We start from the raw sequence: 15,584 nt of genomic DNA, 5'->3' as shown, positions 1-15,584 counted from the left end.
TATCGACGTCCGTAATTAATGAGATGTGCGACGAGGCTTCTGACATATGACATACGGGCTCGGCGTCATAACCCAGATATGAGCACAGGCAAATCATGCTGGCAGGCTCGGCTTCTTTTCATATCTGCGCCGACGCTAACCTTGAAGCTTGACGGGGCCTGCTCATTTACAGCATCCGATCTTTCTTAGCCTCCGGAGAGGGCGAGGGCATGCGTCGGACGAACGGACGGTGGTGCAAGGCAGCCGCGTACAGAGCCCTCGTCCATCGTTGCTGCCACAACGACGACGACAACGACGAACGCTCGGGAGTCCAATTCTGCGGTCGCCCAATGCGCTTCCCCCGGCGCGTCGCCGGAGCTCCACTCGCAGGTGCGTGAGTCGCGACGGACTGGCGACGGGGCGGAGCGCGAGCTCCCAACAACTTATTCCGAGCGAGCGTTCGAGCCTCTGTGCCCGTCTCCACGAATACCTGCGTCCAAAATAACGCCGCAGCGCGGCGGTCGCGCCCCGCCGAACGGCGGTGACGTCCTTGCCGGCATCGCTAACGTCGACCGTCCGCGAGGCGATCACCAGATGCCGTGGATATGTAGGAGACGTCGGGCCCGGGCCAACGTCTGTGACGTTGGCGTCTGTCATCAGGAATCGCATCCGCCGAGTACGAGGCGTTGGGGTGCCCGTCGTCGTCATCGGCTTGTGAAGCGGGCGCGGACGGGTGTGATCGCTGACCGCGCGGTCCCGTCGACGAGCGTGGTTGCGGAGAGGCCGACATGAGAATCCGCCGTGGAGAATTGGCCCCGCCGCGCGGTGGTGATGTCCACGTCGTCCCGGGCTCTGTACAGCCTTCAAACAATCGAACCCGAGGATTGATGACGACCGGGACAGGGACCGCGCCCCCTTCACGAGGTGCACGACTCGGATGATCGACCGCTGCAGGCTTCGGAGAGACGGGCGCTGAGATTGCGAGGACGTGGAGATGTGCGTACAGGATGCAGATCACCGAGTCGCTACGTGCCGCGCCAGGTCCGTCAGCGCGCTGTGCATCGCACACAGACAGATGTCTGGCCCAGATGTGGACAGAGGGCCGTGGGGTACCGTTCGGATCAGCGTTTCAACCTTGAATGATCTCTAGTCGTGGGCGTCCTCATCGGGCCCCGGACAGTCCGCGGCCATGTCTTCGTCGTCCGTGTATTGCGTCCCGCACCAGAAACAGTACGCGTATTTGCGGCGGAGATAGTCCAGAATGAGCGTGAGCCTGTCCGGGGGCTGTCGGCCGCGAACCGACCGTTAGAACGCATTCTAAGCACGGAAATGTGAGGGCGTACGCCAAGTCGAAGGAATTGTACTGCCTCTTGGAGCTCCTCCTCGGAGTAAGGTGATTTACGTAGTTCCACCTGGTCTGCTGCGCCTTCACCCGTGTCGTCCGCGTCTGCCAACGAGCCTTGAAGCGGCCGCAGGGCGTCCGCCCGCATCTTCGCGCGCAGTCGGCCTTCGATGCTGTCGCCTACGCGGGCGCGCTGGATTTGTGCCGTGAGCGCAGGGTCGTCCAGCGCGTCCAGCAAGCCGTCTGGGAACGACTCCGGGTTCTCCGGGTCCAGCCACAGCACATTGAACTGCAAAAAGAAACAACCCGACACAGATGCGGACCATGAGAACGTGTCCCCCAAGACCTCCAGCCGGGGCAAGAGCCCGGCGACGAGGCACAGATAGACGGACCTCCACGCCATGCTTCCCGTCGAGCGTCGCGCACGTCCGTTGCGCGGGGTGCAGCCGCCCCGCCGCCCGCCGTTCCTCGTACTCCATCCGCGCGCGGTCGCGGAAGGACGCGTGCGTGCGGTCCTCCGCCATGCGCGCCATCTTCGCGAGCCGCTCCGGCGCACTGGGGGACGCGGCGCGCTTCCGCAGGCCAATCCCCGTTTTTCCTGTGGAGCAAACGTGAGCATGCGCGCGAATACGGGGGTGGGGCGGGGGAAGGGGAGGATGCGGTGGGCGGCAGGGTAAGGACGCGTGAGGGTGGAGTGATGCAAGGGACCGAGTGCGAGCGGGAGATGGGGGACGTGCCTTGCCACTCGTTCAGTGCGAGGGGAACAGTGCGGTGCGTCGTCGTGGACGTGGACGCCGACGTGGACGATGGTGTGGACGGCTCTGCTTTCGCGTTCGTTCCCACATAGCAGCCTCCAACGCGTCATGGACAGGACGGGCTCCGATACCTCTCCGCGCAGGCTCCGCCTCGTCTTCCTCCTTCATCCCCGGAGGCTTAACCTGACCGCCGTCTCGGGTTGTGTCATGTGCAGCCGCCGCAACTGGGGCGTCGTCCTTCGCCCCAAGAGCTTGCCCCGGCTTGAACCCCATCTTCATCATCATCGCGAGTGCCTTGTTCTCGGACCCTCGCTCTGCATGCTCCTCCCGCGCGCGCTCAAATAGCGAAGTGCTGAGGCCCTCTTCGCGCGATATGCGCTCCCGTTCGCGAAGGCTGAGCGTGCGGTTCTGCTCGTTCTTGCGCGCGGCCGCGAGCTGAGCTTCACGGCGGCGGTCTGCGTATGTCTTGGGAGCGGAGGACGTGGGTGCGGCAACCTCGACGAGGAACTTGTCTGAGAGGTAGTCGTCTTCTTCATCAGACATCGCAGTTTGCAAAGCAGCTGGTGAAGAGTTTATCTGGGACAAGGGAGAGATGGACGTCGGTGGCTGAGAGCGACCAGTGAGACGCTCGATCGCAGCGCCATGCATACATCCCACATTCCTCTGTAGCATCCTTAGCACCTCACGCGACACACCAGAAGGAGAATCGTAGACGTCATTCCATTCGTGACAAATTAATAAGGTATTTTTTCGATAGGGATGAGACGCAAAGTCGCTGGAGTTGACAAGCGACAAAGCAAGGCGACAAACGAAAACGGCACCAGACCGTGAAAGGGAACATGTGGGTAACCGTAGGGGAAGAACGGAAGCCCAACATAGATATGACCGGAATGGAAAGCGGGGAAGGAAGATGAACTGCATGACGAAGAACAGATTCTTCGGGGGATTCCTGACTCCAACCTCCGTTGAATCCTTTGCGTGTTGGTTGCAACTTAGGCGGCGACGGCAGGGGCCTCCATGCGGGCTCTGCCTCGGCCGCCTTCTCCTCTCCTCGCCCTCAGTCTCCTCGTTCGTAGGGTTCACGGCGATCTTGACCGCGATGGCCCTGCCACCGACTTCCTGGCCCTGGAGCGCCTCCATGGCCTTCTTCTGCTGCTCCTCGTCACCGACGTCGACGAAGCCGTAGCCCTTGCTCTTGCGGGGCTTCCCCCAGCGGCGGCGGACAATGCGTGCGGTCTTCACGGGGATACCAGCGTCGGTGAAGAGCGCGGAGAGGCCGGCGTCGTCAATGTTGAAGCCGAGGTTGGCGACAAAGAGCACCGTCTTGGACGGCTCGCCCTGGGGGTCCTCGCCGGCGGGGCGAGGGGGGCGAGGAGTACGAGCCTTGCGGGCCTTGGGCCTCTTTTCACCCTCAACGGGTGCGGCGCCCTCAGCGCTAGCGGGCGCCTCGCCATCCTTGGTCGCCTTGGGCTTGCGCTACCATCCCCAGTTTCAGATCAGACAAAACAACGCATATATGCGATTGAAATGACTCACGGCCTTCTTCTTCTTCTTGGGCTTGGCCGCGTCGCCCGACGCGGCGGCCGGTGCGTTGTCGGCGGAGGCATCGCCGTTCGCCTCGGCCTCGCTGACCTCGCCGGGAACCGACTTGCTGCCGCGACGACCGGTCCTCTTCTTGAGGCGGCGCTGCTTCTTCTCGTTGTCCTTTTGCTCAGCAGGCTTGGCGACCTCGACGATGAGAGTGCGACCATCGAGCTCCTTCTTGTCGAGGAGCTCCACGGCCTTCTGTGCGGCCTCTGCGGTGGAGAAGGAAACGAATCCGTAACCTGCAGAGCGGTTGCCGCTGCGCTTGATGACCTGAGCAGAGAGACTGCCGCAGCGCATAAGTGGGGGAAGCACACGCCGAAACTGGGATAACGGGTGGGCAACGTACACCTCGCTCTCGACCGGCGCAAAGAACGTCTTTAGCCCTTCATCCGTGGTGGAGTACGCGAGATTGCCAGCGAAGACCTGAGGAGGAGAATGAGGGGCGCGTGCCACGTCAGAGGAGGCTAGGACGCACCTTGAAGCCTACTTCTTCGACGACGGTCTCCTGCACGGGCGCGCCGTTCTCGGTGACAGGGGCGGCGGGGGCATCAGACATTTTGGGGGATGAACGGGGGGAATGGACTGGTGGGTTGTCGTGAGGATGAACTTGTTGAACCGGTTTCTTCGTGCCAAACTTGGGGGTTGAGAAGAAAGGGCAGACCGCGGCGGGCGGCTTGTTTTGATACGCCTGGCAAACTCCGCTCTGTATTACGTCGCCATAGCGCTCATCACTAGGCCCGGGCTATGCTGCTGCAACACGCTGCAGCCTGCAGATCATCACATCCCTTGCGGCACGCAGCGTGGCGAACACGATGTAGAGATGCAGACCACTGCGCTCGCACCGACGGCGGCGGGGATGCGGGGGCGATCCGGCACTGCGGAGACATCGGCAGGCTGAGATTGACGGGCGGATTGACGAAAGGCTCTGACAAAACGCGGACGGGCACACACTGGTGCGAAGGACGGACGGCGGCTAACGGCGGGCATAGAGGGCCGCCTGGAAGACTCAGGGCCCCAGCTTGGCGGTGGGGCGACGGGCAAAGCGCAATCGGGTGTGTTAGGCGGAAGGCTTGACCGAGCGGCGAGAGCGACCGGGCCTGTCCTCTCTCGTTGCGAGGTCCGTGCACACCCTTGGCGGCTCACGTAAGCACCCCCGCCGCTCGATTTCTTTTCTCGCCGCCGCCGTGAACGCGTTCTCTCTCTACGTCCATCTCCCTCTCCCTCTTGTCTCCCCGGGCCCCGTCGCTCTTTTCACGCCCGTCACTCCTTAGTACCCGCGCTCACTCTCTGCGTAATGGCCTCCAAGCTCCTCAGCCTCGTTTCCCTCTCCACGCTTGCCATCCTCGCGGCCTCGTTTGGGCCCGAGCAGGTCACCGCCCTCTCGTCCCACGGCCATCTCAACCGCCGTGTCGAGCATCACGCTCCTCTCGCCCGCAAGAAGCGTGACTCCACCACTCGCTGCCGCGCCCGTGCCACCACCTCAAGCGCGGTCGCCACGTCCTCGTCCTCGTCTTCGTCCTCTAAGGCCGAGGCCACCACCACCAAGGAGGCCGCTACGACCAGCACTAAGGCCGCCGCTACTACGAAGACGTCGACTTCGAAGGCCAGCACCTCCACGGGCACGTCTTCGTCCGGTGGCGCTGGCTTCTCCAACGGCTTCGGCACCTCGGGTCACAAGATTGGTCTCGCCTGGGGTATGGGCAACTCCCCGTCTGTCCTCTCCAACTTCGTGACTGACCATGTCGTGGCGTGAGTACCCTTGCCGTTTTGCGTCGTGTTCCCGTATTAAACCGTCGTCTAGCATCTACGACTGGAGCCCCAGCAAGCCCTCGGGCACTGACGAGCACAACCTGGTCTTCATGCCCATGCTTTGGGACGACGCTGGTGACAAGATCTCGGCCTTCCACTCGGCCATGAAGTCGTTCGACAAGAGCAACACCCTCATCCTCGGCTTCAACGAGTGCGTAGTCGCAGATCCTCCTCAGGGTCTGATTCCTCATCATTTGATCGTTCTAGGATCAACGAGCCCGGCCAGGCCAACATGTCCGGCGAGCAGGCCGCCGCCGTCTGGAAGGCCCAGATCGAGCAGTACTGCTCGGCAGGTTTCAAGTGTGCCACGCCCTCGATGTCCTCCCGCCCCAACGGCAACCAGTTGATGCGCGACTTCTTCAACGCTTGCAACGGTGGCTGCACTGTATGTTAATCCGCACAAGACCGTGCCCTGTCTGATGCTTACTGATGTTCGGGTTTCAGGTTAGCCACATGGCGCTTCACTGGTACGACACCACCTTCGACAAGCTCACGACCTACCTCGAGGCCTACCACGACGAGTTCAAGCTCCCTATCCTCCTGACCGAGTTTGCCGATCAGGTTTGTGTGTTTTACGGCGTGGGGCCGTACGGATGCTGACTGCAAGTCTAGAACTTCAACGGTGGTGGTCAGGCGTCCATGTCCGATATCTGGAGCTTCATGACCCAGGTTATCCCCTGGGTCGACAAGACCGATTGGATGGAGCTTGCTGCTCCTTTCGGTGTTATGACCGACCTCCAGGGCGTCAACACCCTTAACGCGCTTCTCTCCGGCAACGCGAAGACCCCCACCGACCTCGGCTACTATGTCATCAACAACGGCAACTAAGCTCGCGAGGTGGCGCCGGTCCTTGCGTGGTTTTGACCATCGTGCTAGAACCTTAGTGTCGTTCACCATATACCCATTTCGAAGTCATCCCGCAAGGCACGGCGCCTTTGCCTCTGGATAGGTGTTGATGCGGGTTTTAGTGCGAGCCCAAGTTGGCCTGGTATCAACGACGATTCTTCATGCAGATCTTTCTTCCTGCGAGTTGTCGTGTATCTTGGAGATTTCTTACGGTATCGAGTAGTGATATTGTGACATACTGCGCATGCTTATGCGCAACTGTTGTCTGCTAATGACCGAGTGTTTATACCTATCAATTCGACATTCTCCCTAGAGCGGGTGCATGTCGTAATTCAGCGCTCAACGCTCCCGCCTGACATGGGTGCGCCCAGCCAGCCTTGTAAAGTCGCTGGACTTATTGGCGGATACACAAAGACGTAACGCGTAACAGTTCTGCCAGCAGCGTGATCGTATCGGGATGCCTATGAAGTCACGAGTGCATGCAATACTATCTCGCGGCCTCGCATCCACGGTTCCGTCCGATTGTCGGCACCCTGGGGCCTGGGAAAGACGACTAGTTGGATGCTGAGGTGGGCAAACAGGCTTTGACTCAACGTCGTGGTTGTGAGCTACGTACCAGCAGCGCTATGGTCAAACACTTGCCTCCAGGTATCAAGCAGCTTCTCGCGCTCCGTAACCCTCACCCGCGACCAACGCCACCGTTCTCAAGACTCGACGCCGTCTTGCGCAACACCCTCCAGGACGCACAGGCCAGGAAAGCGGAGAAGGGATGGCTCACGCTTGCGGTAAACGATCAACTTCCTCTCATCCGCACAGACCGTATGCGACCGAATCCGCTGATCACTCGCACCATTCTCAACAGACGTGCACGCTGCTCACCGCTAACGCGCCCCCCACGGTGGGACGGCTGTACCACGTCACGACACGCACAGACCCAGACAACGCGTCGACTCGTGGCCCGCTCGCCACCTCCGTGGAGAAAGCTGCGCTGATGCGCGAATCGGCCCTCAAGAGCTGCATCTTCGTCGGCGTGCCCCGCGTAAGTCGTGCCGCGAAGAGCGTTCGTGCCTCGCCACACCCGGGGGAGTTTCCCGTCAACTCGGTGTGCTGCGTTCTGCGCCTGAATCTCTGTTCGCCATATGCGATCAGGGCGGGCGCAGAGGGCATCACGCTGGCGTTGCGAGGGGCACGGGGGCGTGTCGTGGCGCGGCATGTGATCTTTTGTCTCGTGCGGCGTTGGGACTACATGGAGGCTGAATCGCTGCCGTGTGATCTGTCCAGACCATTCTGTCCTTGGCAGCCCTCAACGAGGCGATCGAGGAGGACGTGAGGGACGGCCTCCGGAAGACGTCGAAACGGTGCGTTCCCCCACCCACACTCGCCGCGTGCGCGACGTTGGCTGAACGGGGACGTCCCCACGCCCGGGCTGGACGCTTTCGTCAAACCTGTGCAGAACGGCGACCAAGGAGAGCGTGGACGAGATCATGACCCGCGGCCGGGCGCTCTGGGGATCCATCTACGCGCCGCATGCGGAGAAGTTGTACAACAAGCTCGGCTCGTACCACCCTGACTTCATCGGTGAGTCGCTCCGTCTTGTTGCCATATCAATCTCGGTCTTTTTGTTTCCCTTTTCGTCTTTATCTTTCGACAAAAGGCGTTCTGCGCTCGGCGGAGAACGAGAAGGCGGGTTGAACATAGTTCTCCGGTGCGCCTTCTGGAGGATCAGGCCGGCAGAAGTCCTGATGGGGTTCGCCCTGGAGGTCCGCTTCGTTGCCGGGTGCCGTTCCCGGAGTGTGCTCGCAGGACGGCTCCCACGTCGGCGCGACCGTCGAGCTGTCGTCATCGATTCATCGGTCGCTCCCGCGGGGCTGCTCCGAGGCACGACGAGCACGCCGGGAATTAATCTGCGCCTCGAGAGCGGCTCGACTGGCCTCCGGGACGGACATAATGTGCAGCATCCGCGCCCTTGGGCCTGCATGCCCCGTATGTCAGTCCTCGTCCAGGCTCACTCGGAATCGGCGGGTCCGCGCCGGGCCACCGGATGCGCTGGGCCGTGCTTTGTTCGCCGTGCTGCTTGTTCACCGGGCAGGCCCGACGCTGGCGCGCGCAGCTCGCGGGTCCGTTTCCGCATCCTCGGCCGTCCCAGCACCGTCTTCTCGCGCCGGCTTGGCCTTCGCCATCGACCCCTGGTCTTCTCGCTTTCACAGTCGGGTGCGGGCCCTCGCCGTCTATTTGTCTCTTCTCGTCTTCTCTCGCCCCGTCCGTTCCTGCTGACAGACGCTTCCTCCCCACTCGTCCCGGACCCCCTCGCGCACTCCCACCCGTCGCCTCCGTCGCCCCTCGCGTCCACACGCGGCCCACGCTTATCTCTCCAACCCACCCCGTCCGCTCTCGCCCGGCGCCCGGCGCCACAGAGTTCATCATCCAGGCGTACGGCGCGGTGCTCGCGCCGCTGCCCGGGGCGCGGCCGAGCAGGGCAACCTGAGCCGCGCGCTGGGCTCCGTCGTCGGCGCCGCGTGCCTCCGCGCGGAGGGCGGCGTCGGCCCGCAGCTGACGAGCCACGTCTTCGGGCTGCTGAAGGCGCGGGGCGCGCCCGGGCTCGACGCGGAGGACGCGTGGCTCGCGAGCGACGCGGGCGCGGAGTGGGTCGTGCGCACCGTGGACGCGATCTGCGACGTCGCGAAGCCCGAGCTCGCCGCGGCGGACGCGGGCGCGGAGAGCACCCCGGCGAAGCTCTGAGGACGACGGCGGCGGGAGGACGGGTCGGGGCGCGCGGGCCGGGAAGGCTCGGTGCGGGAACGAGAAGTCGGCGGGTCGGGTGCGACGTCATTGCGGGCGTCGGCCGCGGCGGGTGCGCGGGCTCGAGGCGCACCCGTGCGGGGAGCCGTGCATCCACGCGGGTACGTAGGCACTTGCAGTGTGGGCCCTCTGTCCGGCGCGCCGCGCCCGAATCCGAACGTCGACGTCGATGACGCTCTCCGATCGCCGCAGCGTGCTCGCGCTAGGAGACGGGCACCTGTGCCGCCCCCCGCGCGTGGATCGTCCGCCAGGGCCGGCGCGCGGCGACTCGCACGTCGCGCCCCTCGCCCCGTGGCTTCGCGCTCGGGCGTGGGGCTTGCTTTCTGTGGTTAGCGCGCCACGCGCGGACGGCGCGGCGCGGTGCGGTGCGGTCGCCCGATCGCGCCTGCCGTCCGTCGAACGAGGACGCGCCCCGAGTGCGACGGGCGCGCGGACGCCAGGCGCACGAGTGGCTGCAGGGTCGTGCGTGCGCGAGGGGCTGCGGTGCTGCCCCGCGGACGGACGGACGGGTGAGATCGCAGATCGATGCGCGTCGTGCGAGAGATGCGTTGGAATGGGGAGCGTCCCTCGCGTATATCATTAAGTGTTCATTTGCGAGGGCGAGGGCGAGCGCGCACGCGCGCACCGGCGCGGGCTCGTCGTTCGGACTGCGTGCTATTGCGTCCTCGCTCTCGATATGGTGCGCGGCACGCCAGATTCGCGGCGGACGGGCCACGACGATGCGCGCACCGAGCCTGCGCTCGATTCGGAGTCTTCCGCTAGCCGACGCGGGGCGTGCGAGGGCCGACGACGAGCCACCGTGCGCAAGTGGGCGCACGCACGCGCGTTGCGGATCGTTGGAGTTCTGACCAGTTCCGCGGACGAGCCCGGTGGCTTGGGTGCATCGGGCGAGTGATGTGCGGGGCGCGGGCGAAGGCTTCGGGGCCCACTGGTGTGGTACGCGGACAGATGCGGCTTCGATTCTCGGGGAAAGTAGAATACAAGGTTGTACATCGACTTATAGATAAACAGCGGGCGGGAATGGTACATTTTCGTCGGGGCGCGGGGCAGAGCGGAGAGCGGGCGAGGATGAGGATGGGCGTGCAGGTGCAGGTGCTGAGCGCGGTCGAGGAGGGAGCCTCGCGGCCGGGTCAGAGACCGAAAGCCATCACGAAGCGGTAGAGCATCGCGGTGACAGTGACGGTGTCCATGAGCGGGGGGTGCATCTGAGGCGCAGCGGACGATCAGCCATCATGCGGGCGGGGCGCGGGCAGGGGCACGCACGACGACGCCGGCGCCTGCGTTGCGGACGAAGTGCAGCTCGCCGTGGACCTCGCCGATGTTGTACCGCTGGGGGCGTGTGGGCCGGAAGAAGGCGATCACGTTGTCGTTCTGGTCCTGGAGCTGTGAGGGTGGGGGCGGGAGCGTGAGCGCGAGCGGGGGCAGGGAGCGCGGGGGGAGCGTACGACGACGTCATTGTAGCTGTTGTTGGCGGGGCGCCAGCGGTACTGGTAGCCGTCGGGGCCGTTGAATATCCTGGCGTTGAAGACGCGGGCGTCGGGGCGGACGAGGTCGGCCATGGGGAGCGTGCTCTGCGCGGCCGCTATCAGCGGGATCGGAAGCGGGGCGGCGGTGAGTAGCGCACCTTGCCGATAATGGCGCGTCCGAGGCCTCCGTTCGGCGCCCACTCCAGCTTCGCCACCCGGTCCTCCTTGTTCGCGCGGATCGCGCGCCAGAGCGTCGTCACGCTTTGCCCCTGGCTGTTCGTGTCCGTCTGCGGAGACGGATGTGAGACGAGCGCAGAGAGCGCGAGCCCGCGCGGGGCGCACAGGGCGCACGGCCGGCGCCCGCGAGCCGCGCGATCCGGAGAGCGGGTGGCGCACCTGAAAGCGGTAGAGGACGCCGTAGCTGCCGAAGAGCTGGCTCGTCCGCGGGTCCTGCGACGTCCAGGAGAGCACTTCGTTTCCGGTAGACATCGCGGTCGTAAGGGTCGTCAGCGGTGGTCGTGGCCGAGGAGGGGGTGCGGGTGCGCGCGAGAGGCGAGTGCGAGGATGGCGTTGAGCCCGGCGAGCGTCGCGCTTTATATGTGTGCGCGCAATGCGAAAATTTAAAAGAGAGAGTGATGCTGGATGTTCGATCGAGAACGCGTGGTCGTGGCGGCAGATAAAGCGTACAGGGAGGGCCAACGTGCCTTTGGGAGAAGGATGGTGCATCATCTCCCGGCGCGTCGCGGGGTCGTACAGTGGAGTGAGGCCCGAGATTGCTTCGCGCTCGCGAACGGCGTGATCGAAGACACGAGGGTGGACGCACTCGCCATGTGTGGACGGACGCGTGCATGTCCTGCCCGACGCCAATAGAAATACTGTGAACACGGCGCGGACCCCACCGGCCACGACGGCCAAGCGCGCTCTGCCCTCCTCGCATGGCCGAAAGGCAGCCTCGCGGATAAATCCGTGCTCACCCCGTCCGCCGACGCCCCCCGCGCCCGTCAGCCGTGGCCGGTCCACGAGGCCTGAGCAGCGTCCGCATATGGCACTTTGGTCGCGGCCGGCTGGGCCACAGGCCGCACCTCGTCGACAGCGAGGATGCGTGCCCGCAGCGTGCCCTGCCCGCGCTCCCAGCCCAGCACAAAGGGGCCCCCCATCTCGCTCACCACCCCCACCGCCCACCCGCGCTCGAGCGACCGCAAGCCCGGGCCCACCCTGACGTTTGCGGCCGCCTCCAACGGGCAGGCAGGCCCTCCGCGCGTGGAGTGCTCGCCGCGATGGGGCAGGTCGAGCCTTGTGCGACGGGCCCTCGTGCCCGTAATTCCAGAGCTTGAGCCTGCTCGCCAAAGCCATGAGCGAGATCGCAAAACCTTGCGGAATGAATGCTCGCCCGCGTCAACCTCTCCGACTTCTCCGTGGCATCCCTTCTTCCACCCTCGTCACGCGCCCACCCTCGCCGACGACAGAAGCCTCTCACCCCGCCCGCTTTCCGTGCAGACGCCACGGCTCTCGGCTGGAATCTCCTTGGCATATCGCATGCGCGCACTACCTATGTACAACCTCCAGGCACACGCCTGCTGCCCAGCGCGGCTCGCCATCCGAACGCGCGACGACTTCTGGGAAGCAGCGGGCCAGGCGAGATAATCAATGGATGGCGGTACGGCACCGTTGAGCAACAGGTACGTACACGTCCAACGCAACTCACGCACACGCACCAGCCGCCCGCGCCCTCACGCCACCACCTGGATCCCAATCGTCCGCGCCGTGCCGATTACGGTGCTCGCGATCGCTTCTAGTCGGAGGTGCTTCAGATGGGCATCCGTCGCCTTGATTTTCGCAATCTCGTAAACGTGCTTGAGGCTGACGGTCCCTACGGCTTCGTGACCAGGCTTTCCGGCGCCCTTCTCCACCCCGGCGGCCTTCTTGAGGAAGTAGGCCGTCGGCGGGCTCTTCGTCACAAACGTGAAAGACCGGTCGGGCTGAACGGTGATCAATGTGGGAATCGGGATGCCGGGGTCTATGTGCGCAGTGCGAGCGTTGAATTCTTTGCAGAAGTCCATCGACTTTACGCCGCGGGCACCGAGCGCAGGTCCGACTGGCGGGCTGGGGGCGGCCTTGCCAGCAGGGATGAGGAGACGCTGTGAACAGATTCGAGAATGAGATTCGCGGGCGGAGCCAGAGGGGCGGGAGAGGGGAAGGAACGCACAATTACTTGAGCTCTAGCATTGAGGGCAGCTTTGGACATATCGAGGCAAGGAGGGGGAGGGCTAACCACAGGCAGCGTCGAGGGCAGCCAGTCGGTCGTGGCAGCGAGAGCAGAGGAGTGCGCGTCTGTCGCGGACACCCAGCGCAAGGTTAGGGTCCGCGGCAAGTCCCGGGCGCGGGTGGCCCTGCCGACCGGTTCAGGCCCGCTGGTGGCTCCCGCTGTGGCTGTCGCGTCGCCGCCGTCACGACGCGCGTTCCTCCTCTTGCTCTCGTCCCACCACTAGACCTGGAGATACCGCCTGCCTGCCGATACCCGCCATGAAGTTCCTCGCCCTCCTCGCTCTCGTCTCCGCTGCCGTCGCCACGCCTTTGTACGACATAAGTGCCGAACAGGCACTTCTCGGCGACTTCCTGCCCACCAGCTACCCCGGTTTCGACCTCGACCTCTACGCTCCCCGCCTGGTCCAGCTCGAGGAGGATGGCGAAGTCGTGTCGATGACGGAGCTCGAGAAGGTGGCTATATGCGCATCCCGGCCTCCGCTAAGTTCCTTGTTCTCATGGCGTCATCTTCCTCACCCTAGATCCAAGCGAAGGCCAAAGGGATCAGGTTCTTCGATGTGTGAGTCCGCCCGAGTCTGTTCCAGTGTTCCGTCCGTTCATCCCATTTCGTCAGGACGGACACTTTGGACCTTGGCTCTCGCGCACAGTTCAGGGCTGCCCGTAAACGTGGGTGCTCTTCGCTCGCACACGCCGCCTTCTCTCACATAGTGCGGCCGAGCAGAGTCCTTCCCCACGCCGAGCCACGGTGAGACCGTCAAGGCGGTGATTGACACTCTCGACATCCAGAATCTCAAGGATGGGCTCGCCAAGTTTACCAGCTTCCGCACGCGCTGTGAGTGCCGCGCCCTGCGTGTCTAACCTTCTTTCTGACGCTTGCAATAGACTACCGCAGTGAGGTATATGCGCCCCACGGTCTATCAAGACGTCTATTACTGACTTCCAGACCCCTTCGCCCAGACCGGGAAGCAGAGCCAGCAGTGGCTGATGAGCAAGATTTCCGAGGTAACCTCCCATGTGGTTAGCTTCTTACGGGCGGAGCTCATCCCGTCCCCCTCCAGCTCACTAAGGAATACGCTTCTCCCGAGCTCCAGAGCAGCATCTCCATCCAGGAGTTCCCTCACAGCTGGACGCAGAGCAGCGTCGTACGTCTCACGCCCTGCCCGTACTGCCCCCGGCTCATTGACTCGTCCTAGATCGTCACCATCAACGGTACCTCTACTGAGGACGACGGCATTGTGGTCATCGGCGCGCACCAGGACAGGTCTGCGTGTTTCCAGTTCCGCTCGTGTGCTGTTCTCATCGTGTTCCTGTTAGCACCAACACATGGCCGTTCCTCCCGGCGCCTGGTGAGTCGCGCCTGTCATGTGGACGAGAATTCGTCTTGACCACTTCTTTGCTTCAGGTGCCGACGATGATGGCTCGGGTTCTATGAGCATCCTGGAAGCGTACCGCGCGTTGATTGCTTCAGGGTTCAAGCCCAAGCGCACGGTGGAGTTCCACTGGTATTCCGCTGAGGTACGCTCGGTACTTGAACGCTCGGAACTTCACTTACGACATGCTGCTACTGCAATAGGAAGGGGGACTGCTCGGATCTCAAGCGGTCGCGAGCGCCTACGAAAGGAAGAACATGAACGTGGTTGCCATGAGTCAGGTTCGCGTTTATCTGTTTGAATCTCAGTCTATCACGATCTGGCACTGACGCCACTGATCGCTAGTACGACATGACTGCTTGGGTCAAGCGCGGAACTCAGGAGCAAGTCGGCATTATCACCGACTTCACTGACCCGGAGTCAGTCATTATGATAGATCCAGTCCCTGCTACGGCTTCTCACCGTGTGTCGTCGTGTCAGGTTGACTACCTTCAACAAGGCGCTTGTGGAAGCGTACCTTTCCATTCCTTGGGCAGAGACCGAGTGCGGTTACGCTTGCAGCGACCAGTAAGAGACCGGATGACCATGCCGAATGTCGAGCCGCACTGCTGACGCTTGTTCCAGTGCCTCGTGGCGCAAGGCCGGATACCCGAGTGTGTTCACGATAGGTGGGTTCCATCCCGTGTTGGGCACGTTCTATGTTACTCACATGGCACGAACCCTCACTGCCCAATGTGTCGACACGCGTATCGGATTCATATGTCTTCAGAGGCGAAGTTCGAGGATTCCAACCACAAGTACATCCATTCCTCGAACGAGTGAGTACATCCATCCGATGATTTCCGGTCACCGCCCGCGCACAGCTACTGACATTTCTGCAGCCGCTCCGACATCTCGGACGAGTTCAGCTTCGAGCACATGCTGGAGTTCTCGAAGCTTGCCGTCGGATTCGCCGTCGAGCTCGGTGGCTGGACCAAGTCGGCGTAATGGAAGACGCAGGCGTTCATATCGGATATACCTCCCACATCGTACGAGCGTGTAGATGCGCTGATCTAATCAATTATACGGAACCTTGCATACGAGAACCCTCGCGCTCGAGCCCGCGGCTCGTGCTCGCCCTCATCGTCGCCGAGCGACGCAGGTTGTATAATATGTACGTACTCCGATATCGCGCGTTCGTGCGCGCGCGGGCATGCGCCTTCTCTTTGGACGATTCTGCGTTGTGGTCGACGCGGGACGCGCGCGATCACCCTCGCGTACGCACGCACACCCTTGCAGGGCCGGCCTTCGTGACCTGACTGGGCTCTGGATGCCGGGGTCGTGCCCCCGTCAGTCACGGGCGAAGCCCTGCTCTCGCTTCCTCCGG

The 15,584-nt window shown here is 63.3% G+C and overlaps 6 protein-coding genes across 6 annotated transcripts; 3 read left to right on the top strand and 3 right to left on the bottom strand.

Moving 5' to 3' along the window:
* Positions 1-1,125: 1,125 nt before the first annotated feature.
* BXZ73DRAFT_97130 (uncharacterized protein) lies at positions 1,126-4,219 on the bottom strand (the record flags this gene model as incomplete). Its single annotated transcript, XM_048027264.1, has 8 exons — positions 1,126-1,263; positions 1,323-1,610; positions 1,714-1,919; positions 2,208-2,652; positions 3,160-3,552; positions 3,613-3,946; positions 4,010-4,086; positions 4,139-4,219. The coding sequence occupies 8 exons, from the start codon at positions 4,217-4,219 to the stop codon at positions 1,126-1,128; spliced, it is 1,962 nt and encodes a 653-aa protein (XP_047881892.1).
* A 738-nt stretch (positions 4,220-4,957) lies between these two features.
* BXZ73DRAFT_87495 (glycosyl hydrolase catalytic core-domain-containing protein) lies at positions 4,958-6,300 on the top strand (the record flags this gene model as incomplete). Its single annotated transcript, XM_048024588.1, has 5 exons — positions 4,958-5,412; positions 5,465-5,623; positions 5,680-5,857; positions 5,917-6,033; positions 6,085-6,300. The coding sequence occupies 5 exons, from the start codon at positions 4,958-4,960 to the stop codon at positions 6,298-6,300; spliced, it is 1,125 nt and encodes a 374-aa protein (XP_047881891.1).
* A 644-nt stretch (positions 6,301-6,944) lies between these two features.
* On the top strand, positions 6,945-9,057 carry BXZ73DRAFT_97128 (uncharacterized protein; the record flags this gene model as incomplete). Its single annotated transcript, XM_048027263.1, has 5 exons — positions 6,945-7,103; positions 7,181-7,357; positions 7,600-7,676; positions 7,772-7,896; positions 8,747-9,057. 5 exons carry the CDS (start codon positions 6,945-6,947, stop codon positions 9,055-9,057), a joined length of 849 nt encoding a protein of 282 aa, XP_047881890.1.
* A 1,190-nt stretch (positions 9,058-10,247) lies between these two features.
* BXZ73DRAFT_40802 (uncharacterized protein) lies at positions 10,248-11,072 on the bottom strand (the record flags this gene model as incomplete). The annotated part of the gene is made up of 5 exons (XM_048018647.1): positions 10,248-10,322; positions 10,381-10,500; positions 10,563-10,688; positions 10,742-10,870; positions 10,980-11,072. 5 exons carry the CDS (start codon positions 11,070-11,072, stop codon positions 10,248-10,250), a joined length of 543 nt encoding a protein of 180 aa, XP_047881889.1.
* A 1,241-nt stretch (positions 11,073-12,313) lies between these two features.
* On the bottom strand, positions 12,314-12,828 carry BXZ73DRAFT_40529 (mitochondrial ribosomal protein L11; the record flags this gene model as incomplete). Its single annotated transcript, XM_048018593.1, has 2 exons — positions 12,314-12,721; positions 12,790-12,828. 2 exons carry the CDS (start codon positions 12,826-12,828, stop codon positions 12,314-12,316), a joined length of 447 nt encoding a protein of 148 aa, XP_047881888.1.
* A 278-nt stretch (positions 12,829-13,106) lies between these two features.
* On the top strand, positions 13,107-15,205 carry BXZ73DRAFT_97125 (peptidase; the record flags this gene model as incomplete). Its single annotated transcript, XM_048027262.1, has 16 exons — positions 13,107-13,301; positions 13,370-13,407; positions 13,462-13,514; positions 13,570-13,680; positions 13,731-13,744; positions 13,806-13,850; positions 13,907-13,990; positions 14,042-14,109; positions 14,163-14,194; positions 14,251-14,363; positions 14,422-14,499; positions 14,564-14,637; positions 14,699-14,785; positions 14,843-14,886; positions 14,988-15,036; positions 15,100-15,205. The coding sequence occupies 16 exons, from the start codon at positions 13,107-13,109 to the stop codon at positions 15,203-15,205; spliced, it is 1,191 nt and encodes a 396-aa protein (XP_047881887.1).
* Between the last annotated feature and the right edge of the window lie 379 nt (positions 15,206-15,584).

This window comes from Epithele typhae (assembly GCF_022376455.1).
Source record: "Epithele typhae strain CBS 203.58 chromosome Unknown BXZ73scaffold_4, whole genome shotgun sequence".
Classification (NCBI taxonomy): domain Eukaryota; kingdom Fungi; phylum Basidiomycota; class Agaricomycetes; order Polyporales; family Epitheliaceae; genus Epithele; species Epithele typhae.
This window is presented reverse-complemented; position numbering and strand designations above follow the sequence as displayed.